A 27,276-nucleotide genomic window follows, 5' to 3' on the forward strand; every position below is an offset into this window, starting at 1 on the left:
CCAATTCCCAGGCAATGTGCCTTTCACCTAAATCCCTTATCGAGATGGGCATGAAATGGCATTATCCTGAAGGATAAACAATAAGGAATCTGATTTTACACTTAGCATATGAATAACCTTTTAGCAAGGGAGGGAGAGGCACGAGGACATTGGGAAATGAAAATCCACAAAGAGATGTTGGATAAAATGAAGAAATAGTTTGGAAGAAACAGAAAGAGCAGAACATGGAATCAGCAGCTTCTCAGAAAGTATGACACCAGACTCAAAAATGAAGCTCCATCCTGCTTATTCTAAACAGTTTCTGAAGTCAGGTATCAAGCCTGAGCCATTTCCTTTGCAGGTCATGGAATGTCATAGTCAATGGACTATGCATGCTAAAGCCCTGGGGTTCTCTGTCTTTAGTTTAATTTTATTATACAATTCAAGGTCAGCCCATCCCTTATATTATTTTATTAGTATTTAAGAAATAAATTTACAGATTTTACCCACACTGTGATTTTTCAGAATGAGAATCTGCTGCCTTCACAGGCTAAGTAGACTGCTAAAAACACAGTTCCCAAAGGTGACATCACATGAACTGTGCTTTACAGATATTTTTTTGCTTCAGGGCAAATCTTATCACTAATTATTTGTGTGTGGGAAAGTATGTTATCTCCAGAGGCAGATCCTAGAGCTCACCACAGAAAAGAGTGGGCTGCTGATGTCTGGTCAGTGCTACTAGCCCTGACATCATGAAGTTCAAGTCTAGTTCTCATCAGCTGGAATTGTATTTCTATCTGGAATGACATCTGCACATAATATCTTCCTGGAAGATAGAGACTGCAGCACTACCAAGAGGCAGATAAAAAACCAAACAAAAACCTGCTGCTGCAGGAGAAGAGCCATTGAGGAGGATGAGGCAAGACCAGCTCTCAGACCAGGCTGCAGCTGCCTCTGGCTCCACTAGACTCAAAGGTGCAATGTCAGCAGCATCCAAAATCTGCCATCACAGGTGATGAAACATCTCTGTGACACTGAGCCTTGATTTCGATGAAAGTCTGAAAAAGTAAGGCATGGAGGCACAACAAAGCAAGAATCTGAGCAGCTCAGAAGATGATTACCAAGAAATGCTGCACGGGAACTCACCAATAATAAAGACTTGCCTGTAATCAAAAAACAGAGAGAGAACAAGCTTTTGTCTTCCCATAAAGTGCCACTACAATGATCCATCAAGTCATAGTTCTGCTGCGATGGGCACGGTCTTGTTCCTGCAAATGTGAAAACCGCTTATGCAAGCCTCTCCCACAACTAATTGTTACTGTCTAATTGTATGGTCGGGTTACCACATGTTTTCATCTTCCTACTGGCATTTTTAAAAGCTGGATTATGAGCTATGACGAGAACAGCTGTGCCTTTACCTTCAGAAATCTGAAAGTCTAAAAAAGGGGGAGGAGGCCACAGCTGGTTCCTTCTCGGTCTCCTACCAACACAGCAAGATGGAACTTCTCCTGGCCATTTTTCTCTCTGTTTTGATTGGTATTGTGGCAATTGCTTTCTATTATGAACATCCCAAAGCAGAAATTCCTCGTGGAATCAGTGAGCACCAAAAGCTTTATTTTCTTCATTACCTCGTTAACTTTGGGCTTGGTCTGGTAAGTAAAACTTAATTAAAACCTGAGTTTTTAATTCTGTTTCTTTTAGAGGGATAATGGTTTGGTGATGTTTTTTAGAATCAATGTTTAAATAAATTGCAAATATGCAGTTGGACTGATTAGGTGATGTAAGCAGATTCCTTCAGCTGTGCTAGGCATAATAGACTCCCCTCTTTGCTATGCAGCACCAAAGGCAATATTTGTGAAAAATAAAATTGGGCAGACTGCAATTCCCAGTTTTCTTCTGACGGCCTGTGTTTTAGCTTTTCATGCCTGCTGTCTCAAGGCAGCGCTGGAAGGCTTAGAAGGTAACTTGCCCTGTGTATGTGAAATTTCTGCTCTGTGTAACACCGTGCTTGCTTACAGAGTGAGCAGCTAAATGATGTCGGTGATGTCAGCTCTCTCCTACAAACCTGTCACTCTCCTCCTGAGCCATCTGAAGAGAGCTGCCACATGCATCATCATTTGCCTTTCAATGTGCCTGAACAACTTTCTTCTTTGAGACAGTACACGTAATACCTAAAGTGACTTTCTGTGTCATTGTTTTTGGCACATTTTTGATCCTTCCTCGCTTTTCATCCTTGTTTCTTTTCAAAACTAAAACATGACATGCACTTGTCTTTCTGTTTCATCAATCATCCTGTCCTGAATTAACTGTTGCCCCAGCCATTTAAAAACCCTTCTGTGATACCTAGACTAAGCTGCTTTTAGTTGTTTAAATTGTGAAAGAAAACCTGTTCAGTCTCTTTGGCTTGTGCATTACATTTCACTTCAATTCTATGTTCTAATGTTGTTAATTCTTCCTTTCTTTCCCTGCCCCATTGCTTAGTAAATTTTGTTTAAGTCAGTGAGCTCTCGAGGTGACTCACCATGTCTCTGGTGCCACACCCAAGCCTCAACACTGCTTTGAGAGCAAACCAATAAAATTGGATATGAATTGAAGTCAAAGTTAATTTTCTTACAAGTATTATACAGTGTATAAATTGTGTGATTGCTCTTTATCCATTGATGTTTTATTTTTGTGTAATTCATTTGTTAAAAGTGGAACTGCACAATTTAGAAATTTATTGGTGATTTATGTAATTCCAAACTTCTGATCTTACAATTTTGTATTCCTTCTGATGGCCAGTGAGAGACCAAGCACAAGCACAGTCACACACTGCCTGATTGGAGCAGAGAGATAAGGACATTAACGGAGGATTAAACCAATGTTTAAATGCAAGTAGAGTTCACATCATGTAGCAACTCCTGCTATGGCTGTTGGGCAAATTATTTGTGCCAAATTCTTTCAAGGGCTGACAATTCATGAAGTCAAAACTGCATGGAAAATTAAAGTATACAAGTATATCCAGTGTTCAGCTGGGACAAAGGGCAACACCAAAACACTGTGGTTGGTAAGATCTCCTAGGACTCCTTTTACTATTTTTCAAGAAAAGATGATCTCCATATTCCATGCAGATATAGCTAATTGCAGGTTTAACCTTTACTGTTACAAAATTATTAGTGTAAGGAAAGAAATTACCAGAGGGAAATTGAAGAATAAATAAGTAAAGTTATTTTCCCACGGATATGCACCAGGAGTTCTATAGAAGGAATCTGTATGAGACTATAACTTTGCCACAAGACAATCCTTCCTGTGTATGGGATCAGCTCTTCAGATGACCTAAAATAGGATACCTACACCAAATTTAACAGCATCATGTTACTGAGCCACATGAGGTCTGTGAAATATGAGGTGAAAACCACAAGGGCAGGTTTTTATTATCTACGCAGTGAAGACCTTTATATGTATAATTCTCATTGAAATGCATATGCATGAATAATGGCAGCACAACAAAATGAATTGCCCATTAGAGATGTCTGCTGTGGAAGTAGTGCAAAATTGAATCCAATTTAGTGGAAATATAGTGATACTCCCTCATATTTTTCATCTTGAGCAGGAATAGACTAGAGCAGGCTACAAGTGAAACAGCTTAAAGCCATGCAGATGCAATGGAGTAAATGACCCCACAGTGACATAAGAACCTTAGCCTGAGTGTTTAAGTAAGAATCAGTGAGCTGTGAGATGATCAAGCCAGGGTTCAAAGCTATTCTTGGTCAGGAGGACAGAGATGTGGTAGATGCTATGGATTTTTTTTTCCTGCAAGTTTAAACAGAGTGTGAGTTAGGGAAACAAAAGTATTGGCTATGTTTCTTCATCCAAAACTAAGGTTTAAAATACTGTAGCTACTCTCTGTATTTTGTTCAGGCACATGGCTACTGGAACACCTGACAAGGTGAAGTATTTGATACTATTGATAATTTGATTGTTTTCCTACTGAATTGACCATGGATTTTAAAAAAATTTCATTACCATTCTCCAGGTTAGGTAGAAATTTACACTAATTTGGTCTCTTGTGGTTTCTTTTATCACCAGGCAACATTTTTGGACAAAGTAGGTATAATCTCAGAGATGCATTTCCTCAGGATTGTAATGGAGACAATACCACCATTAAAGGATACACGTCTTCTTATCAAGGACTTAAGGTTTGAAAGGGTTAAAGTGAGAATTTACCAGCTAAAAACATCAAACAATAACCAAAGAAGGGGAATTCTTTATTTTCATGGAGGAGTTGGCCAGTTTGGAAGTATCCGTAAGTAATATAAATAATATAAGCTATAACTACATGCAGCATCCAGAATGGGATGTGTGACCCACAGTGGGTCACCTGGTCCCACCTCTCTCCTCCAGCAGGGCCATCCTGAAACATAAACTTTAAGAGATTTAGAGATTTTAGAGAAGCTAAGATTTTAGTTAGAGATAAGCTTTACTAGAGTTAATTAAAATAAAGGGATTTTGGAAGAAGGCCTTGATGAAGTTAAGAGTTAGTAGTTAACTGATAATTGATTGCTTGTCAACACAATGTTTAGTTAGCTGGGTTTATAATGAAGAATATAGAAACTGACAAACAGCTTTTAGGAACATAAGACAATCGTGGGCCTCCTCTGTTCTGAAACCAACTGAAGACAAGGAATGGGAGTTCTACCAAGGTTCATTTGTCATATTTGCATTGAAAAGGTAGAAAGGTCAAAATGAGGAAGACTTCATTTACTTCCTCATTCTGGGACCCCTCCCTATGAAAGGGACCACCGACCCATTTCAAGGAACAAACTACGCATGCTTAATAGCTTTTGAAATGATTAGCATAGGAAGTGAGGAATGGGATGTACCAAAATGATGAATATGTATTTGTATTTTGGATATTCAATTCTGGTGTGGATAAAAGGACTCTGTAATCATTGGAAAGGTGCAGTGTGTATTTGGGAGCTATCCCGCACGCTGCCCGGCGCCGCAATGAACATACACTGTCTAACTTTAAACTGTTAGAGAGTTTTTGTCCGTCACAGTTGGATATTGGTGCTAGATCAATATCCATATTTTTTTAATAAATCAATCCCACAGCACAGGGCACAGGATTGTGTCCAGACAGCTCTGGAATATCCCCAGTGAGGGACACTCCAGAACCACACACCACGCAGTTTCTGATCTGATATGGTGTGTCTTAAATTACAAGAGTTAGTGGGTTTAACATTATAAATTAAAAAAAATAATTTCAGGACAGCAGAATCAATTTACTTATGTGCAATAGGCATCATGTTAAATTGTCTTTATACAGATTGCATATCTAGAATAGTCTCCAGTAATTTTTAATACCTATTTTCTTCCTTCCTCTTTATGCTTATGAGAAAAGTTGAAAATCTCATTAGAATTTTATTTCTTATTTAAATCACCCATTTTTTGTTCCCAAGTGTGTGCAAGCTTGCATGTGTGTATCATGCTATGTGTCTTTATAGTGGAAAAACAAGGAAAAATCACATTTTTGAATGTGAATGGGAAAGAGATGAGATGGTGCCTCACGCACAAGAAAAATTCTTGTATTGGATTTAGCAGATTTTTTGTTGTTTTTGTTTTAAACAACTTCTCCCCTTCAAAATCACTTTAAAAGTGGCAGCAGTGGTGCTGTCTGTAACTTTCCAAAGAGGGGACCAAAACAATGCATTGGTTTAAATTCTAGGTTTCTTACCAGCCAGAAAATTCTCACAGGTGTAAGGAAATGGTGAGCAATGCCCAGATCAGACCATGCCACATGCTACACATGTTGTGTAGCATTAGCCATGCAAGAGAGATAACAACTTCAGAATATTTTCATTCCATTTATTTTTAAAGCGAGTTATAATTCCAGTGAACGATTCTGTTTTATAGGGGCCTACGAAAGAAAGTGCCGCTACTTCTGCAGGAAGACCAATTCAGTGGTGGTGTGTGTTGGGTAAGCAGACCCAGCCCAGACACTCTGACCCTACCTTTGCAAGCCTTTACTGCAGTCAAGCTCCTCGTGAAGTACATTCAGTACCTATACTTAATGATCCCATGCCTTTCACCAGCACTAATTCCTCTCAGGAAATAGCCAACTAATCCCCAATTGTTTATTTCCAAATGAAATCCATTACAGTAATTTTATAATTTGTAGCTAACACTAAGACATGAGGATGTTTTTGTTTTCTAGAGCCATATTCAAACCACCTAAGGCTGAAAGCCTGAAGTATAACTATTTCTTTTGAAAGCACAGTTGCCCAGAACACCAAATACTCATTTTTAAAGTTCTGAAAAATAAAAGAACCTCATGAGTTTAAAACAAGAGGTTACAAACCAAGTTCAACATATCCACCCTCAAAAGAAATCTATATACTTGACTCTTATTGTCTTAAATTCTTCAGTATGTTATACTTGCAGGCATGATGCATTTGCATGAAGAAATGGAAGCAGGAAATCCACATTTAACTTGTAGTCAACCTGAGATGACCATTAAAAATATTTCTCTGATGAGCTGTAATACTTTTTAAAAAGATACAATGTCTAAAAGTTCAGGCAAAGAGTTGATTACAATTGCACTAATTGCTGTTTATATCCTAAAATACTTGAGGAACCAATAACTCATTGATTCTGTTTAAAGAATTCAGGTTCCAGAACCCTGAAAACCTTTCAGATTTTCATTATCAATTTTCTATGCTCATATTTTCTATGCTCATATTCTCTAACAATTTGTTGTTAAATATTCGTTTTCTAACTGGAATTAATGATAACTGATTGACACACCTGCCTTGCAGCTAATTCCAAAACAACTCTCATGTGCCTTCAGTCACTTAAAAGATATTTAAAGAAGTATTTTGCAAAGGTAGAACAGTGTACTGACTCTCCCAAACACGAACAGTAGCAAACAATGACTCAAAAGCACTAATTTGGATGAATTCTATTGCTGCAATTATAATCACAGAGTATTTATAACTGAATGTCAAATTCCATTGGGCCCATTCAGTAGAAATGACTGTGCTAAAACACTTTCACTCCTATTTAGGTATCGTTTAGCTCCTGAGCACCCATTTCCAGCCCAGTTTGAGGACTGTCTCACTGCTACCATCCATTTTCTGAGGAATGCACAAGACCACGGAGTCGACCCTTCCCGCGTTGTCATCTGTGGAGACAGCAGTGGAGGGACACTCACTGCTGCTGTTGCCCAAGCTCTGGTGAACAGAAGAGATCTCCCAAAGCTGAGAGCACAAATCCTAATATATCCTTTTCTGCAGTGTGTGGACTTAAATTTGCCTTCTTATCAGCAGAATTGGGGAGTCCCCATTTTGCTAAAGGAACGAACCCTTGTTTTTGGCTTGAAGTATGTTAATCTGGACTTGGGCCTCATCAAAGAATTATTTAAAGGTTGCCATGTTTCAGAAGATCGGAGACTGAAATATCAGAAATGGGTGAGTCCTGACTACATCCCTCATGAGTTTAAAACAAGAGGTTACAAACCAAGTCCAACACATCGACCCTCAGAAGAAATCTGTGAATTGGTCGAGTCCTTGTTTGACCCTGTTTTTTCACCACTGTTGGCTGAAGACAGTGTTATTGCTCAGCTTCCTGAGACTTTCATTTTGACCTGCGAATTTGATGTGCTTAGAGATGATGGACTGCTCTACAAGAAACGATTAGAGGACCATGGTATAAAAGTGACCTGGTGCCATCTGCAAGAGGGATTCCATGGAACACTGTACTTAGCACTTTTTGGTAGGGTGGTAGGATTCCGCTCTGGAGCTAAAGGCCTGGAAAAGATAGTAAATTTTCTAAGACTGATGTAAAATTCCATTTCTTGCTTTCTTTTCCTGATTTCTATCTCTTTTTGCTTACAAAGTTATTTTTAAAAATCTTCAATTTTCCTTTCCTTAAATCATTACCTTGAATTTCTGCATTGCATCTATCTTCTTTTTACTCACTAAGTTGATTGCATGATGGCCTTAATTTTCTCTCAGGAGAGGCAAATTCAGGTGAATTTATATTTCTTTCCTCTGCCAGCTCTTCAGTTCTCTGTTGTAGCCATTAAAGATCTCATCCTTGTAGCACAGGGTTTGCAATGTGGTCTGGTTCAGTAAAGTTCTGGTACTATTAGAACACAAAGCACATTTGAAAACAACCTGGGGCAGGTAACAGAGTGTGAATCTACAGGATCAGTATTAAAGAGTGTGGTCAAAGACTTAAGAAAGCCTGTCTCTGGTGAGAGCTCAATTCGAGGTAAGTTTAAAGAGAACTGAATGTAGCAGGAAAAATGTAAACACAGACAGAAATGAAAGAAGGGGAAGAGAAGGAGAGGAAGAGAGGGAAAGGGCAGGCTTGGAACTACAGATGTTATTACAAGTATTGGTTAAAGAAAACAACATCTATTAAAAAAATCATGGATATACATCTTATATATAGATAATAGATACATGGGAATATAAAGTAATATCAGTTCCTTTACAAAGTGTAGGCCTGCACTGCCTGATGTAGGAAGGACTCTCCCTTTGAGAGACAGTGTCAAGTGCCATTGGAGAGAAAGGAGAATGATTGAGAAAATTAAAAAAAAAAAAAAATCAAGTTAGGCCAATCTTAAACTGTTTACAAGAGATGAATGAGCAAGGAAGCCAATACAAAATAAAATGGCATAACAAAAATGTATAGCTATTTTCTCAGAAATGAACAGAAGTATTGCCAGAAATGTCAGTAAATGTTTTAATTACACCGTTCTGAGGTGAATGTATAATTGTAGAACAGTGAAATTATTTCAGGATTTGTTATAATCTTATATCCAGAATTAAAACAACTTATCATGTCACTAGACTCTATTGTCTTAAATTCTTCAGTAAGTTCTACTTGGAAGCAGGATGCATTTCCATGAAGAATCAAAAACAGGGCGAGGATGCAGTTTTACCAACAGTCAAAACTTCTGTCTTTGCTTAAATTAACACCTGTAACACTACCCACACTGAAATTACCACTATTCTTGTCAGGGAAATTTCTAGCTCTATAATTTTCAAACAATACTCTCTGTATCTGATATTACTCTATGTGTTTTCTGCCCCCCACTGGCTCATTTGAACTATAACCAAAAGCAGGGATGCTGCAGACAGTTCTGTAAGACACATGACCCAACAGAAGACACCCTACAACCAAAGGAAGGGCTTTCCTGCAATGCTCTGCATGGCTATTTACATTCAGCATACCAGCAAAGAAAGCCTGCCAGAACAATATGAATTGCAGTTAGTTACACTCACACAGTAATCAGGAAAAAGGGGAAATTTTAAAGGGATCTTCCATATGGCATCTCTGAATGAATACAATGCAAATAAGCATAAAGCTCAGAAAATCTTCTCCAGTGTTTTCCTGATTTCTGGGCACACACTAACACTGACACTGTTGAATGCTGCCTATTTACCATATGGATAACCTGTGCCAGGAATGCTCAGGTGACACCACTGGCAGTATGTCCATAAAGTGATAGAGCAGTACATTCCTGACATAAAAATATACAATGAGTCAGACTAACACAAAGGCTGACAGCTGTCAAACCTCTCATGGGTATTACACCCCAAAGACCATATGATGAAGATACTACAGTTTGTTTTTTTTTGGTGTTTTTTTTTTTTTTTTTTTTTTAACCCAGAGAGCTCATGGGTTATTGCTGAGTTTTTGCCTATGAAGAACTTAGGAAAATACAACGTTGCCAAATAAGTTTCCTTAGCTGGGGCAGTTCCTTCCCATCTTGACAAAACAACTAGCTCCTTCCACAAGGGAAAGTCAGGTGCCTGAGGTGATAATTCCCTCCAGAGTTTGTACCCTGAGTGAAGTGACAGCCCAAGCTGCCCTCCAGACAGGAACAGGGCGTGGACAAGGCTGGTCCATCCAGAGGTATTAACTCCAGAGAATGTGGGCATGAGCCACATTTCTTTAGCTGGTCTCTAGAGTTTGCCCATGAGCACTCTAACACAAATAAAAGGATCCAGGAGCAGATTGGAACACTGTTGAAACCTGAAAACTAGTGAGACATTGGGAAGCTCAGTGCAGCTGGGAGGGCTTGACACTCTTTGAGCTGCTTTGTGTGACAGGAAGATGTTGAAGGAAATGAAGGAAGGGAAAGCAAACTGCCCTGCATTATTCCATCACCAGATGTCAGCACCAGCTGAGTCTGTAAGAAGCTGGAAAACCTCTTTGTGCTCTGGGCACACAATGTGAGTACCTGAAACACATTACCAAAGGTCAAACTGTGGTTTGATTTCAATATTTAACTGAACTTGTTCTTATGCCTTCATAGCCTGAAGCTGTCTCTTTAATAACAGAGCACATTTTAAGGCATAACAACTTTAGATTACCTGTTCTAACCAATCAAGTTTGGAGTGGTGTGTTACAGAAGTTTACTAATTCAATTATCCTCTGCTTTGCTGTCTTCACATCAACTCTTTATACCACACTAATTACAACTCACATACCATAGCATTTTTTAAATTATCAGGCAATTAGAAAACATTCCAAATTTACTAGCTCTATTATTTATAAATAATGTTAATTATTTAAAAGCACTTAACACTGTTCTCTGCCTATGATGCCCATTCTCTGTACTGCTCAGGCATAATCCTGCAAACTCTGGATGGTTTTATTGCTGTCTTCCTTGTCTCAATTATTCACTGTGTTTGCTGATTCCTGTGAGAGTGCAGACACTCCTAACCTGAATATTTGGAGTACCGAGACTCAGACAAACCTGGCCATGGCAAAATAAGGGCAGTTGAAGTTATTATATTTATATTCAAGCAACTTCTGATTTAATAAGATTCATTCTGATGTGATGACCTGCCATGAAATCCCAAGAGGATGTTCCAGAGCAGCTTTTTGGAATCCATATGCATGGAGCAGAATTCATTCACTCTGAGGAACAGAACTGCACAGCAACAGAGACACAGACACCCAACAGTCTAGCCACATTTCCCAGTGCTACTCTACAAAACCCTCCAGTTGAATAAACATTTCAAAAACATACCTGCTCTGAACTGCACAATACAAGATCTGAATTTCCATCACCGAATGCTGATACATAACAATTGTCTTTTTTTTTTAAATACAGTACAGCTTTTTACTCCAGAATTTGTTAGCAGCTGTTTAGCCTAGGAGTCATTTGGAAGGGACAGACTTCAAAGAAGAGAAGGAAGAAAGGAAAAGCTAAAATAAAGATTTATGCCAGACAGTGCAGGGTGGCTTTCTGTCGTAAGAGCAAAGCACACAGGAGCTAGCTACTTATTTGGGTGGGGAGATGGAGATAACAGAAAGGGAGGACACTGAAAGCTAGGTAGGAGGCAGCCTAAATGCAGAGGCATATGAAGCAAATACACAGCACCTTTAAAAACCATAAATGTATGGTACAGCATGTACTAAACTGTAATTTCTTAAAGCTTCTTATTGCTACTGTGAAGGGCATATTAAATCCACCTCACAGATCAGAAGACTCAGGCTTACAGGTATGAAAAGCTCTGAGATGCTTTCAGTCAGTTGTTTGCATAATGTAAAATGAAGAAATGAGAACTGAAGTATGGAAAGTTTCTCCCATGCTCTACGTGGTAAAAAACAAAGTCAGTTAAATTACTCTACAGATTCTAATTGTTCTGCTAAATTACCTAGAGAAAATAAGAATAACTTTAAAAAGCAAGGCAAATTATATTTACCAGAGTGTTTCACTTTGAAATAAACATTAAAAAACTAAGGAACTCTATCAGAAGCTATTGTTTCTGGGTTTAAATTTTCTTTGTAATACTTTATTTTTTCCTGTTTTCTGCTTCCTGGCTATACCTGCTGGAATCGATATCTCAGTCACCACAGCTGACTCCTTTACCATGCTTTAGTTACTCACCGTAGGATTTCCTGTGTTACACAGAGTAGCTCTGCAACAGTCAACTGACTCCAGCTTAACAGTGGTGGAAACAGCCTGCAATCACATGTGAAATGTGTTGTAATGTTTTACAGAAAGACTTCACAATAAAACAAATAACTCATGATAGTCACAGAATTCATTAGCACCAACTGCCCTGAGTGCTCCTGCCTTGCATAGTGTTGGGTTTGTCAGCTCCTGCCTCTTCCACTAATAATTAAGGGGAAGTTGATGAATTTTACACATTCTCAGCCTACAAAGCTATGTGTGATTCCACAGCTACAGAAGCTTTAGAAAATCCACAAAGCTGAGTCTTGGGAAAACCTGCAAAGACCGCATTTCTTTGGGTAGGTATCATTATTGTACTTCTCCTTCCCATCATTACTATAACTATTAGAAATATGCTGAAAAATCAAGAAGAGAATGAATTTTAGAATGCATAAATGGAGGCTTGCTGATGAGAAAATGGGAAGAATTTACCCAACTATTGTCAGTTCTGTACTCATCAAGCACTACGTTAACCAATTAAACTCCAGCAATACCAAGTTCAATGAATAAAGAATCATTTTGTGAGCTCTGAGTAGCTGTTTTATAACAATAAAAAACCACATGAGGCCCATAATTCTCATTACAATGTCAAACTCCACAGTGTGTTCATTTTCTCTGGTTTAGTGGAATCTCATCAATATTTAGTTAGGTAAGGCTGTTCTCATCAATAGGTAAAGCCCTTGTGGAAGTTGGGGTTTGGGGATGAGTCTGCTGAAAAACAAAAATATGGCTATAGCAAAACACATCAAACATCCACCATTTAAAGAACTACCTCTCTACTGCCAGATAGAGAAGAAGCCTTTTTGTTTGAGAAGATACAAGGTACTCATTTCATGCAGTGGATTCAAATGAAATAAAAACATTCTTTTGACATTCACCACCTCAAAAACAACTGGGAAAAAGCCCCACTGAAAACCTCACTGACTGTTTTGTAGCAACTTGAGAATCTGACACTGACCATAGATATTCCTACCCATCCTGTGGGTACAGGAATGGCTGGCCTGACTGGAAATAGCTGAAATATATGAAATATACGGCACCAAGCACCATCACACAATTGTCAACATAAACATCCCCAGAAGGACCAAGCAGTCTCAGACCATAGGATTTTCTTGATTCTGGAAACACGTGGACATTGTGTTAACAGGACAAGGAGGACTGGAGTGCAAACAGCACAGAGCTAGAACATGCTCTAAGTTCACGTGCTGAGTATACTCTAACAGTACAACAAATTAAGAGATTAAAACATTAGGATATTATTTTGAAACATTGATTCACCTACATTTCTTTAACAACAGAAAGGCTGTAATACAGAACGGAAAGATTTTTGTTCAGATTGTCATGACTGTACAAGATAACTGCCAGGGCGTAACAACAAAAAGCAAATGAACAAAAAACTCCAAAGTGTCCCTTTGTAAATTTATTTTTAAATAAAAAGACAGTAAAGCAATTTTCCTCCTACGCTATCAGGTCCATCAAGGTTTCAAAACATGTGAGGTGGCATGTGTGAGATGTTTTGGTTTTGATTAAAGCTGATTAATTACTGACTCACTGAATAGGAGAAGAAGTCTTGTGTCAAAACAGTGTCAGCAAGAGCTCATAGAGGTAACAGCAGACAGACATGTCCTCTTTGGTATAAGGATTTCATAACCTGATCATACAAATAGCAGGTGTTTAATTGCCTTTGGTCACCTTTAGAAGTTTCATTTACTCCCACTGAAATACTAAGTACCTTTAAGAATTTTTTATTCTTGATTAAAGATTTTTTAGAAAGCACAGAAATTGCCTCCTCTGAGGATGCAAATATAAGAAATCATCAGGAATGCTGAAATACAAGATTCAGAGCTGATATCCATGTGGAGATTTATTTCAGGGTATTTTGACTGATGGCACAGACATCAGAAATAAGCACTTAGTTAAACTGTGCTGTTCTTACAGGAATATATGGCAAAACAAAGCCAAATCCCCACAGGCTGTGCTATAATATCACACTACAGGGAAACATTTCTAGAACTAATAACCACAAACACCACTGGGCTGCCCCAGCTGTGCTGCAGAGCCCTGTGGAGAACATCTGATGAGCTTAGGACAAGCTGAGCACTGGCCATGGGCATCTGGGTTTGGCTTCAATGCTCTACAGTCTAACATTTTAACTACTTATATCCTAAATTTGTGCTCTGTGGAAGGGAAAGGCTCCAAATCAGCCAATCTCAGCACAAAAAGGCTCTAATGATCTCCCTATTTCACAAACTTTGGCACAAGTGTATGATGTCGCTTCATCCCACACATCCTTACCTCCACAAGCCAATGTTGTGCAAATCAGCTGTCAGTGTTGCTTTGATTTAAATACTGTGCTAATGAAACTAAAGACTAATTCAGTTTTCAGACTGGAATTCCACTTTAAAAGCCAAGGCACAAAATGTTTGGCAATTGTGAATTTTAAATTGTGTAGAAAATATAATTCTAGTAAGAAGAACACAAAACAGCAAAATTACTTCACCAAACAACTGCCACCAACTGTTACCAATTCCTCACCAATACATATGTATTCATAATGCCTCTACACTGGACTGCAAACAAGAATTACAGTGAATATGAAACCCTGAGGGTTAATTGCTAAAAAGATTTTACCAGAAGCAAGAGTGGTTTCAATCTACAAACATACCCTCAAGTATCTGGAGAGACCTTCGTGTACATTCAGGTTTGCACTGATTTTAAACACAGAGCAAATATACTCTTCTTTAAACAAAAATTAAAGCATGAATGTGTCAGTGCATTCCCCTGTGAAAGAGAGTTTATAAAAAATGTGGATTTGAATATTTTTCTTCTTAGAGAAGTCTATATATATGCTTTGATTACAAATGCAAGTAGCCCCACACCATTAAAATTTAACACTGCAACAGGAATGTCCATCCATAATGAATCCACTACAAACCAAAAAGACCCTCTTCAAATCAAGGCCCCTCTGAATAATAATTTCTCCTTGTTAGTGAAGAGTTCATAGTATTAATCACTTCCATATAGTTTGAATCCCACCTTTTGTAAAGGGTACAAAGAAAGCATACAAGTGTTGTGAATAATATCATTAGCAAAAGAAGGGTGGAGAAAATTGCATGACATTGCATTGCAACATTAATAAACATTTAATTTCTGCATATGAACTGAGCACTCAGTGTCCCGTGAAGACACCTTAGATGCACTTGAAAACAAGGCTTAAGCCAGCATTGGGTTTACAGCATTCATTCCTGTTGAAGTGAAATGGCATCTGTTTATACAACTTTAGCAATTATAGGAATGTTCTTTATTTCTCCTATTTTAATACCAGCACTGTATTTGGGGGTTGTATTATATGATTTTTTCAACTCAGAACTGCCACCTGGAATTGAGCAACCTCTAAAGCTTCGTTTTTTCCACTCCTTGCTGATTACAACCATGGTTGCGGTAAGTTAAATTTCTTAACCTGGGGATTTCATTTTTGCTTAGGTAAGATATTTGGGAGCTAGAGGAAAATGGCTTACTTAAGGGAAAAAAAAAAAAAAAGAAGAAGAAAAAAGCAATTCATCTTCCTGAAGCCTGTAAGCATTGATATATGAACCCAAAACAGGTTAAATTAACTCATAAAATCAATATGGCTAATCTTAAAAGCTTCTTTAGATTTTTCAGTCAAACTACAGCCACTTTATGCTGGGAAATGGTTTTATATGAAAATTTAAAACAAGTATCTAGATGTATCCTGTACATATTGAACTGCATGTGCATAGAATAATGCTGTCTGTTCAGAAACAAGCCAACATTACTCCTCTTCTTCCAAATTCTTTCTTTTCAACAGGGAAAGATTTTGGAGAAGCTGGGGATCTGCAATGATTTCACCATACTGCGAGTAGCTCTCAATGGGATACCTCCATGGAGAGATTCCAAACTGCTTATCAAAGATCTCACAGTAGATGGGGTACCCTTGAGGATTTATCAGCCCAAAAGCCCACCCACTGGCAAAAGAAGAGGAATTCTCTATTTTCATGGAGGCGCTGGCACATTTGGGAGCATTAGTAAGAAATGGGCAAGTTTTATTTTTCAAGTCAAATCCAAACCTTTACATTTTTGCCTTCAGGCATGTGTCAGTCAATGTCTGCCCTGTCCTTGCCAGTGTCATCAGTCTTTGCTCAGCACAGACTGGAAAGTATTTCTGGAATTAATAGTCCATGTTAAAGGGAGTCTCATCTCTGCTTCCTTTGGGCAAGAGACCTGTGATCAGAAATTCCTCACCCTGTTCTCAGCTCTCAGTGAGGGATGCTGCTCTACTAAGACTACCCTATCTTACATAAAAGATATAATATGGGTCCAAGGAAGGATTTAAATACATTAAAAAAAAATCTGTAAATAAATTCCCATTCATGCAAACAAGGAATCCAAATGAAGGAAAATATAAATAACGAAGGAGCGATTTGGGGAAGTTTGATTCTTGTGGTGACATGGCAGAGGATACTTGATTTCTTTTCCAGAAAGGGAGACAACCCTTTTCTCAGCTCAGCTCCTTGAGTGCTCTGGATCTCCTTCTGAGCAGCTAAGGCTCCAAGTGCCTTCTCTGCAAGCCAAGGCCCCTAACATGGAAATCTGAATTTCGTTCCAGGGGTCGGGCAGTGCAATTTGAGGGGTTTGAATCCCTCACTATTTCCAAGGGTAGGTCTGCACTATACTGGGCAGACTTGAATTTCCTGGCATCCTTCAGCCCTGTGCAGGAATCACGACATAACTCCTGTGCCATGGGTTCCCCTCTGCACTGGGGCACAGATAACCTACCCTGCTGTACTCAGAGCACAGGAGTCTGCATGGAGAGTCAGGCTCAGGTCTAGAGCTAGTCTGGGTGGCAGTGAGGACTTCAGGGATGGCAAGCACTCTGTCATCTAAGTGACAGGTGAATTCCTCTCACTGGAAGGAAAAACCACACCACAAGTTGCACAGTGAGTCCCTGTTCACGTGGCATGGCTTGATGTAACAGCCATACCTGTACACAGAGAGTGGGACCTGACCTTTGGCTTCAATTCCTTTTGGTGTTTGATAACAGGAAAACAATCAACATGATGACAAGCTTTCAGAAGGCCTTTGGGAATCTCCAGCCTAGGAAGCCTGAAGTCTGCAAACAGCAAATTAAGAGATGCTACACTGAAAAGAATCAGTGGCCAGATAACTATGACTTATTCCTCAAATGGATGTCATACTTCACAAATCCTAGAATCGTTGAATAGTTTGGGTGGAAGGGACCTTAAATCTTATTCTCATTCCAAGTCCCCACCATGGGCAGGGATACCTTCTGCTTCCAGATTGCTCCAATCCCTGTCCTACCTGACCTTGAACATTCCCAGGGATGGGGCAGCCACAGTTGCTCTGGGCACCCTGTGCCAGGGCCTCACAACCCTCACAGGGAAGAATTTCTTCCTAACATCTAATCTAAACCCACTCTTTATCAGTTTCATCAACTGAAGTTTTTTAAGTCAGCAAATACATGAATAAAGGAGACTGAGTTGCTAAAACCCACTTTGATTTCCAGAAGAGTCTCCTAAAGAGGCTAAACACCCGTGACACGAGGGAAGGTCTTTCATTTGGATTACAGCTGACTGAAAGACAGAAAAAAGATAGGTTATGGGAAGTTCCTGTGAGATTTCCATAAGGAGATCTGTACTGGGAGCAGTGCTAATCAATTTATTCAATCAATTTATTCAAACATAAAAGATGGTGCAAGGTGATGTGGTATTAAATCCTCTGAGGGTCATAAATGGATGGTTGAAAAACTGCAGAATGTCTTTACGACATCAGAGGATCAGACAATAAAATGACAGGAGAAATGGCATGTAGAGAAGTCAAACAGATGAACAGAGCATTCTGACCTTATAAATGAAGCAATGGACTCCAAGCAGGAGCAGGAAGGAGGTCTTGGGACTGTGGTAGGAAGTTACCTGAAAATGCTGACATAGTGCACAATAGCAGTCAAAAAGCAAATAAAATGTGAGCAATTATTAGTAGGAAAGACAAAGCAGGAAACTTTTTTATGCCACTTTAATAAATCCATGGTTTATCTAAATACAGTATAGTGCTTATAGTTCTGTCTCCCGCTCCTCAAAAACGATAAAGCAGTACTGGAAAGACTTGGAGAGGCTGCCTAGGTGAGAAAAGTGCTTCTGTGCAGAGAATATGTGAGCAAACTATGACTCTTCAGGCTGCAAAAGATGCATAAAGACAGATCCACTGACTATAAAATCATGAGAAGCAGGAGAAGTTAAACAGGGAAGGATTTATGCACCATTTCTTACTGCACAAGAATTCCACCACGTGGAAGCAGTGAATGCTAGGTACGAAAGGAGCAACTAGAAATGCCTCTTCACACCTTTGTAAGCAAGTGAGAAAACTCCTCCTTGCACAAAGCTGTTATGGTTAAGGTTAAAATCATGGGCGTAACAAGTGGTTTGGTTAATTCACAGAAGAAATGCTAATCAAGGGCATTAGGTATAAAGACAGCTTCTGTCTCCAAGGAGCTCCCTGAGCCTCAAATTCCTGCATGCTCCTTATTCCTGTTTGTCCTCAGCTTACACTCTCCTTAGACAACCTTTTGTTGACCACCAAGTGAGATGTGAGACCATCTCAGACAGATTTCTGGGTTTCCCCAGTATCACATGCAAGTATTACATGCTTGTGTGATACCCTGAGAGCCACTTGCCAACAGAAAATGTATTAATTTGTAATGACCAAATTCCATAGCACGAGTTCCTTATCAGTCTCATCTTGCAGTACCTTCCATGTAGCACATGTTCAGGGATCTGTATTTTTGTTTCAAAAGGATATTTGATTTTCAAATCATCATTTCTGCTAAACTTTCTCTCTAGGAGCCTTTGAAAGAGTATGCCGCTATATGGCCAAAAAATGCAACTCAGTGGTCGTGTCTGTTGGGTAAGTGCTATTTTGCCATAGAAGTCTTTATGGGAATACAGCTCTCAGTTGCAACTCTTCTGAAAAATATGCTGAAAATATTTACTCTTTTAGATGGCATTCCTATTTTTCACTTAAACCTTTCATTTAATTTAGAAATGTGCTTATAGGCAAAGTGTTCTACAATAGCTGTAGCATCATTAGTTTGACCTTCCAAACTACACTAGTTAAACCGAAATACAATCTTCAAAATTAAGAAAAAAAAAGTCTGCGTAACTACCACAGCAACTGCAAACAACACAAATGGAATGTTTGTAACTCCACTGACAATAACCACAGTCTTTGACATTTCAGGTACCGTCTGGCTCCTGAACATCCCTACCCAGGGCAATATTTTGACTGTCTCAATGCCACCTTATACTTCATGAGGAATTTAGAAGAGTATCATGTGGATCCTGGTCTCATCATCATTAGTGGTGACAGCTGTGGAGCTAATTTTGCTACAGTTATTTGCCAAATACTGCTGAATGATAGAGATCTGCCAAAAGTACGTGCTCAGGTGCTACTTTACCCAGGACTCCAGGGGCTGGATTTCCACTTGCCCTCCTACCAGCAGAACGCTTTTGTCCCCATGTTGTCCCGGAAGATGATCATCTACCTTTGTTTTCGTTACCTTAACAGAAAACCCACAGTTTGGAAAGATGTTCTACAAAACTGCCATGTTCCTGATAGTATGAGACAGCAGTATAAAAAATGGGTAAGTGCTGACCTTATTCCTGATGAATTTAAGGTTAGAGGCTACGTCCCACCAAAACCCGCATCATATAAACCTGAAGTACATGAAGCTGTCAAAGAAATTTTAGCAGCAACATTTTCCCCACTTTTAGCTGAAGATTCCATTATTTGCCAGCTCCCTGAGTCCTACATTGTGACCTGTGAGTTTGATGTGTTGCGGGATGATGGTCTGTTATACAAGAAGAGACTAGAGGAAAATGGTGTTCAAGTGACCTGGTATCATTGCGAGAATGGCTTCCATGGAATTTTAGCCTTTTTTGGCTATGGGATTTTTTCCTTTTTATCTGCAAATAAGATAATGGACAGTATTGTGAATTATATAAACAGTTTATAAAAGTATTTTTCAGAAGAAAGATGCAAGTCATGCAATATCTTTGATGAATCTATACTTGGCAAGGAATATAAACACTTTTGATTCATAGTTTGGATTTTGACTGCATTTTGTAGTTTCTGATTTCTGCTTCTGTAGTGACTCTGAAACAAATGTTAAGATTATTTGAACTACCACCATTCTAGAAAATATTCTTGTAAAAACACACTAATAAGACCAACATGAAAAAGGCAAGGCACCTAGCACATCCTGTTTCACTAAAACTACAGCAATTCCAGTATCTTTGCATGGCTGACACACACTGAAGGCAAGAGACAAGAATCTCCATGAAGATTCTTTAACAGCCCAGAAATGCTGAAGACAACAACTGAGGTCTGCTTTGGCCCTTGTGACAGACAGGAGGTGTTGATGGTGTCAGATGGAGAACTCATCTACTATGAAGTCTTACAGCAGACACTGGAAATGCAGCCATGAATTTAATTTCCAGGTTTAGTCTCTACAAAAACTACACTGCTCTAGAAACAGGGAAGTGAAAAGCAGCATTGAAATCCTAAACTGCCGCTAGCATGAGTTTGATTTTGTTTGGGATCTGAGAAATGATGTTTCATTTTGGAACAACTTTCTCAAACTAGATTCCCTGAACTTCAGTGAGTGTGTGGATGTCAGAGAAGTGCAGAGGTGAGACTTTTCCATGACCCTTTTTTCTTTCAAGATTATCTTATGCTCAAGGCTACCTGTTCCGCTGTGTTGAAAAAGTTCTGAAAATCATGTAAAGAAGGCAGAGAAACACAATTTTATCTATTTTATCACTGTAATGCTATGGTGATTCTGTGATGCTTTCAACAACAAAAAATAAAAAACTCACACTGCAAATATTTCTGATATAAGAGTGAGAGTTACATTTGCTAAACACATACTGACTGATGAACCCAACTGAAACCCCCCTCCCATGGTGAAAGGAACAACACAACACAGGCAGGCAGAGACACAATCCTGCTGCTTTTACCTGGTCACATCTGTGCTGTGGTCAGTAATTAACCTACCAAACAACTGGATACAACCACACAACTGTGAAAACACAATACAAACTGGAAGTCCACAAGCACCACTAGATGGACTATTTTTTTTTTCTAAATCTGGGCTTTTGCTGATTTTTGAAACAAGATTTCCTTCTGCTTCAGAATATTTTATGATGACTGTGTGCCCTATTAAAAACACTCAACTTCTCACTAGAGAAACAATATGAAATTAAATTTTTATAAAGTTTTGAAACTAAAATGACAAGGTACTTACCCCCAATACTTGTAATTTGACTTTACAACAACAACACCAAACAAAAGAACTCAACCCCCCCTGCCACTGCTACCTAACAAGGTTAGATTTTTTACCTATTTTCTTTCCCTGTGAATTTGCAATTTAAATGTTCTGACATCCTAGTTGTTTGAAGAGTTGCAGACTTAGATTCACAATTAATTCATTTGCATCATTTAAAGTACACCTTCCCTACATTAACACAATCCTACTCCTCAGCAAGAACAAGATAAAGCGGTTTGATTCAGAACTCTTTAATCACTGGTTATCTTAAGTCAGTCTCAGCTGTATTTGTTGCACCAAGAGTTACCCAAAGTTACCTGCAGCAGGGTCACCTAATTATGAATCTAAAGTCAGCCTCCTGTGGCTTTTTTAAAGCATGTTCTTCTGTTAGAAGAAAACACGAATACTAAAAAGAACTGAGTTTTGTGTAATGACAGAATTTTCTAAGTGCACCTTTCTAAAGAGCACTGGCGACAATCCCTTTGACCCTTTTGAGTGACAATCATCACATGCAGGTCCCCACTCCTGAGGAAACTCTTCAGATGGGTGTTTTGTAGTGCCACAAACTCAAAACAAACAATTGCACACTGTCCATTTTCCACCTCTAACTAATGCAGTTCACTCATAACACTCTTCTCCCAGCTAAGCACTGGTTTCTTACAAAAATTCCAAAATGCTGCTGGCATAGGTCTACTAACAAATCAAGGACTTTGACCAACTTATCTTTTATGAGATAACAGGAATGGGGGGAAAAGAAAGTGGGAGAGAGAAAGATACCTGCTAATGTATTTGTGAAAGGGAGGAGAAAGGTTTTTACTGGAGCAAACAAAGAACAGGAAGATTAACAAAGAATCAGGAAGTAACAAGGCAAATATATATTGGAAAGTCAAATCAAAGACAAATCAGATCACTGCAGTTCAGCAAAATGGCAGTTGTACTCACAGTGCTGGTGCTATTCTTAGCTGGTTTTCTTGCTGCATTCATATTGTTGGTCATAGGGGCAATTAATTTTGATTTTTCCAACTCAGAAATTCCTCCTGGAGTGAATCAGCCTGCAAAGCTCCGAATCATTCATATAATCTTAATATGCACAGCTGTGGTGGTAAGTGAACCTGGTGTGATTTTTGGGGGAAGAACAGCGAACCTGTAGATTTTAAACTTACTACTGTGCTAGAAGCCTGCATGGAATTATGTTCTGGAGAGCAGAGCAGGGCATTGCTGTCGTGCTGCATGTTTTATTGAGCTGAGCGTTGCTAAAGAAACTTTTGCCAGACTTCTGACACTGCACTGCTCTAATCCAGTCCTGCCCAGCTCTATCTCTGGCGGTACCCAAATGCTGCCTTAACACAAGTGTGTGAAAGTCTGACTGTGCTTCTGCCCTGACTCCAGCTGACCTAGCAATGATTTGATTTATAATGTTTATCCATGTAGGATCGTTTGTATTTCCATTCTTGGTTTGGACTATACCAGATGTCTCTGGCTCGTGCTTTCAAGCTTTTTGTGGGCACGGGGGTGAGAAATCTGTATTTATTTTGAATATGAAATAAGAAGCTGAACATTTCAGAATTGGCCTTGGGAAGGAAAAGTTTCTGTCACACAAGTGACAAAATTGTGTAATATTGCCCAAGAGGAGCTGAAGGAATTCTTCTGCCCAAAGCACATTTATGTAACTCCTGCAGCAACTAGGCAGGATTGTCTGATGGGAATGAGGGGCTCTGACCAGCCCAACTTCTCCAGGTGAAGCAGCTTGTAAGAGCGTGGGAAGGTAATCAGTCTCCAAGAGCAGCACTCACTCGACATCTGGTGAGCTCTGCTGACAGAGGAGCTCACTGAATCACAGGTATTTCTATGTAATGATAGGTGTAGAGATGCTCTGATGAGACATGGCATTAGACAGGAGGTAACAGAGGTTGTGCATACATTTACTAAATTAATTAGAGATACAAGTTATTTAAAATTTAAAAATTAAAACAAAGAGAAAAAAATTCTCTTTCAGAAATTTTGTAGATTATGCTCAACCACAGTAAAGAATTTTAGGTATATATTCTCATGCTTTGGCTGCACAGAAGTTGTAATTAGAAAGAGATAACATCACTCAAGCAGCTGGAAAAGCCAGTTCTCTTTTAATCATCAATCCACTGCCCACCATAAACCAGCACTGTATGCTGCAATGTAAGCAACACAGGGTGAAAGAAAACAAACAAGTTGAATATAAAAGTTAAAATATCCTTGGTATTGTTCCATTCCTGCTTGGAAAATAGCAAATACAAAAGAATAAATCATTTTATCATACAGCTGGAGACACTAAGACTAGTTTCTGTAAAAAATTAAAAACAATACATTGCAAAATGTCTTAGTTTCTTCAAGAAATCTTACCTCAAGATCAGGCATGGAAAATATTATAAATATCTGGAATCACTGAAAAAAAGGCCTTTTGTAGATAAATATATTGAGAGTTATGACACTACTGACAATCCATGCAAATGTGGCTGTCTAATAAAGAATATTCATAACAGAATCTTGAGTATTGATTCTTGAGTATTGAAACTTGATCCAAATATTCCTAAGGACCAAAGTACTGACTGGCACAGCTGAACAATGCATTTCAAAACAGAGAATATGCCTTTTATTTATGCAACGTTATGTTGGAGCAGTAGCTCTGATTTGTATTCATTTTCTGGTACCTGGCAGAATATCCCTATGGCACTGGGAATGAACAGAACTTCATTCCTACTAAATATGTCAGGATCTTCTTGTCAGTGCATGGCACACATCAGTGAGACTTAGGAAAGGGATCAAAAAGCAATTATCAAATATATTCTTAACTTAGTCAACTCTACTTTGGGCAAGTATCTATACCATGAAAATCAGCACCAGAATGATCATCTTTTGCTATGTTTTCACATCATCTGTGGGGGGAAGGATAGAATAACCAGTGAAAACCAAACTTGCTTTCAATGTTAGGTAAAGGACCTGCTGAGGAAGCAGAGGAATCTATCTCACCAGTCTGTTAATGTTGCATTGTTTGGGGTTCTGTTCTTTGTTCATGTAACTCTCTCATAACCCCTCCTGATGCTGCTGTTAGTTGTTCAGCTTTCTCCTATACCTGTACAAGTATTCTCTTAGTTTATTACTGCCCTAAAAATACATGACTTAGGCACCATGAGTTTACTGTCCACACAGTTCCTCTCCTTTGGAAAATACAGGTTCTCTTGAGTGAGCTCTCTATTTCTCTTTGCCTTTGAACAGGGAAAGCTTTTGCAAAACATTGGCATCTGCACTCAGGTGAGCTTTGTGAGGTACATACAAGGAAGAAAGACTCTGGGGGCGGACCCAAAGCTCTTCATCAAGGATCTGTGGTTTGAGAAAGTGCCTGTAAGGATTTACCAGCCTAAGGCTCCATCTGCCAGCCAAAGGAGAGGAGTTATGTTTTTTCATGGAGGAGGATGGGTATTTGGAAGCATTGGTAAGATATCCACCAGAAATATTTCAGTTAAAGAAATATGTACTTCACAAATAGTAAAGTTGGTTGTTTCTTGATCTGTAGCAGTTGCAAACTTTGAATATAACCACAGGTTCAATCTCGTAATTCTTGCTGCCAGAAGAAAGCATCTGCTATGGATCACGTGATTTTTCTTACAGGACAATGATATAAGGGGAAAAAATACTGAAACAGGAAGATGAGGAGGTACAAAAGAACTGAGGACCTTTGTAGGAAGCAGCAGGGAAAAGTAGAGAGCATTTCCTTCTTGCAATTCCTTGATTTCTCCAATAGATAACATCTCTTCTCTGGAGAGAAAAGGCACCCCAACCTAAACCCAAACCCCACCAAATCTCTTTCAGAGACCCACGAAGGGCTGTGCCGCTTTATTGCCAGAGAAAGTGAATCTGTGGTTGTATCTGTGGGGTGAGTCTTTGCTCATGCTGATTTTGAGAGATTATTTCCTATAGTGTAAATATAACCTCCTGTCCCCTCAGTCATAGCAACAATCTTCCTCAGAGAAATGTCTCTGTGGGGCTTCTCGAGTATGTGATTTACCAACTTCATTTGCTGTTGCTTGGAGACACTGAAGACTCATTTGGGCTGTTTTCACTGTCGGATTACATCACAAATTACACTTTGGGATATCTAGTTGGATAATGAAGTTTTGAATTAATATTTTCAAATTCCAAACACAAAACTGATTGTAAACAGATAGTAAGCTACATGATCTCCTTAACACTTATTCAAGGAAAGCCTGCTTGATGCTTAGAGAAGCACAGTGTGAATGACAAGCTAATACATTATCAAAATACTGGCATAATGGCACGGATTACAAGGATATGTAAAGTAACTTTACGTAACAAAGATATAAACCAGAAGTCATTTGTGTCCAACCCATGAAAAACTGAAGCAGAAATGAACAAAATTCTTGTCAATAAAACCTACATTTAGTTGGCAGCTGAGTAGTCCTGTGTTGTTTAAGACCTAAGAGACATCATAAACAGATGATATCATAACAAAATAATCTGCACCGCCTAATCTTATTGATGGTAATCCTGTGGAGACAATTGAAACTCTGCAGAAATCAGGGTATTCCTGGTTACAGGAACCAGGACTTTAGCAATACATTTAAAACTACTCACATTTCCTTCTCTTATACTTGTCTCCGTGTCCCAGGTACCGTTTGGCCCCCGAGCACAAATACCCCGCTGCGTACGAAGACTGTCTGAACGCCACCCAGCACTTCCTGCAGCACCTGGAGCACTACGGCGTGGATCCTGCCCGGGTCACTGTCTGCGGGGACAGTGCTGGGGGCAACCTGGCAGCTGCTGTGAGCCAGACCCTGGCAGGCAGGTCAGACCTCCCCAGGCTCCGTGCTCAGATCCTCATCTACCCAGGCCTTCAGGCACTGGACTTCAATTTACCATCCTACCAACAAAATCAGGGAGTCCCTCTGCTATTCCGGGAACGTGCTGCTTTCTACATGTTGCAGTACCTAAATGGAAACGCAACAAAACTGGAAGAGGTCTTGGAAGGTTCCCATATTCCTATAGATATTAAATTAAAGTATAAAAGGTGGGTGAATCCAGACAAGATCCCTGAGGAATTTAAGGTCAGAGGCTACAAACCACGTGTGCTACTTGACTGCACAACTGAAGTTTTTGAGACAGTGAAGAGATTCTGTGAGCCCACGCTGTGCCCACTGCTGGCTGAAGACAAAATTATCCAGCAGCTGCCAGAATCTTTCATCCTGACCTGCGAGTACGACGTGCTGAGGGATGATGGCTTGCTGTACAAGAAGAGGCTGGAGGACAATGGGGTTCGAGTGACCTGGTACCACCTTGAAGATGGATTCCATGGAATCATAAACTCATTTAATAGGGACTGGTTGTCATTTCCATCTGCAAAAAGGGGCCTTGACAATATTGTGAATTTTCTAAGAAGCTTATAGCAACATTTTTCTTTTTTTTCTGTAAGAACTGCCAAATTTCTGTGGTCTTTTATGCTTCTAAATTCCATATAAGAAGTTCATATAGGACAATTTGTTAATAAGCATTTATGCCAGTGTGATCACCATAAAAGGCATTTCAAGAATAGTTTCTTTTAGTGCTGTTTGAAGTAGTCCATGCACAGTCTGCCTGTTTTAATAATCTGTTTGGGTGACCCTTGTCCAGTACAAGTGCTGCTCTCTCAGTACATATATGCAAAAGATGCAGTAAAATTTTAAGCCATCATCTGGTGTGATCTGTTTTATTCAATTACAGTTGATGATTTCATTCTTCCTAGAAGTGTGTGCTTTGGCAAAGGAGAAAGACACTGACACTACAGTGCTCTAATGCACAGCCTGTACTCTCTGCTACACGTAGCACCTGAGTTTAACATTCCAAATCTGAAGATGTCTGTGGGCTAGTATTTTATACTCAAGAAAATGAAGTCACATTAGTGAACTTGACTTTTAGAACTGCAACTGTTCCAAACAGAAATACTCTATTGACA

General features: G+C 39.2%; 4 protein-coding genes across 12 annotated transcripts in view; 3 read left to right on the forward strand and 1 right to left on the reverse strand.

The window, feature by feature from the left end:
* DHRS3 (dehydrogenase/reductase 3) overlaps nt 1-27,276 on the reverse strand; it is a 75,383-nt gene that overhangs the window by 46,133 nt on the left and 1,974 nt on the right. For 6 of the 9 annotated variants that reach the window (XM_053997866.1, XM_053997869.1, XM_053997859.1 and 3 more), the window contains exon 2: nt 11,873-11,947. The exons of the other annotated variants lie outside the window; for them this stretch is intronic. The gene's annotated coding sequence lies outside the window, so the exon portion shown is untranslated. The remainder of the gene's footprint in view (nt 1-11,872; nt 11,948-27,276) is intronic. 9 annotated transcript variants of the gene reach the window in all.
* Nucleotides 1,432-8,815, forward strand: LOC128818470 (arylacetamide deacetylase-like 4). Its single transcript, XM_053997854.1, has 4 exons — nt 1,432-1,631; nt 4,048-4,264; nt 5,875-5,938; nt 7,025-8,815. Exons 1-4 carry the CDS (start codon nt 1,476-1,478, stop codon nt 7,800-7,802), a joined length of 1,215 nt encoding a protein of 404 aa, XP_053853829.1. The 5' UTR covers nt 1,432-1,475; the 3' UTR covers nt 7,803-8,815.
* Nucleotides 15,197-20,846, forward strand: LOC128818469 (arylacetamide deacetylase-like 4). Its single transcript, XM_053997853.1, has 4 exons — nt 15,197-15,379; nt 15,768-15,984; nt 18,814-18,877; nt 19,211-20,846. Exons 1-4 carry the CDS (start codon nt 15,197-15,199, stop codon nt 19,983-19,985), a joined length of 1,239 nt encoding a protein of 412 aa, XP_053853828.1. The 3' UTR covers nt 19,986-20,846.
* LOC128818471 (arylacetamide deacetylase-like 4) lies at nt 22,222-26,811 on the forward strand. Its single transcript, XM_053997855.1, has 4 exons — nt 22,222-22,398; nt 24,546-24,762; nt 25,140-25,203; nt 25,957-26,811. Exons 1-4 carry the CDS (start codon nt 22,222-22,224, stop codon nt 26,729-26,731), a joined length of 1,233 nt encoding a protein of 410 aa, XP_053853830.1. The 3' UTR covers nt 26,732-26,811.

This window comes from Vidua macroura, chromosome 23 (genome assembly GCF_024509145.1).
Source record: "Vidua macroura isolate BioBank_ID:100142 chromosome 23, ASM2450914v1, whole genome shotgun sequence".
NCBI lineage: Eukaryota > Metazoa > Chordata > Aves > Passeriformes > Viduidae > Vidua > Vidua macroura.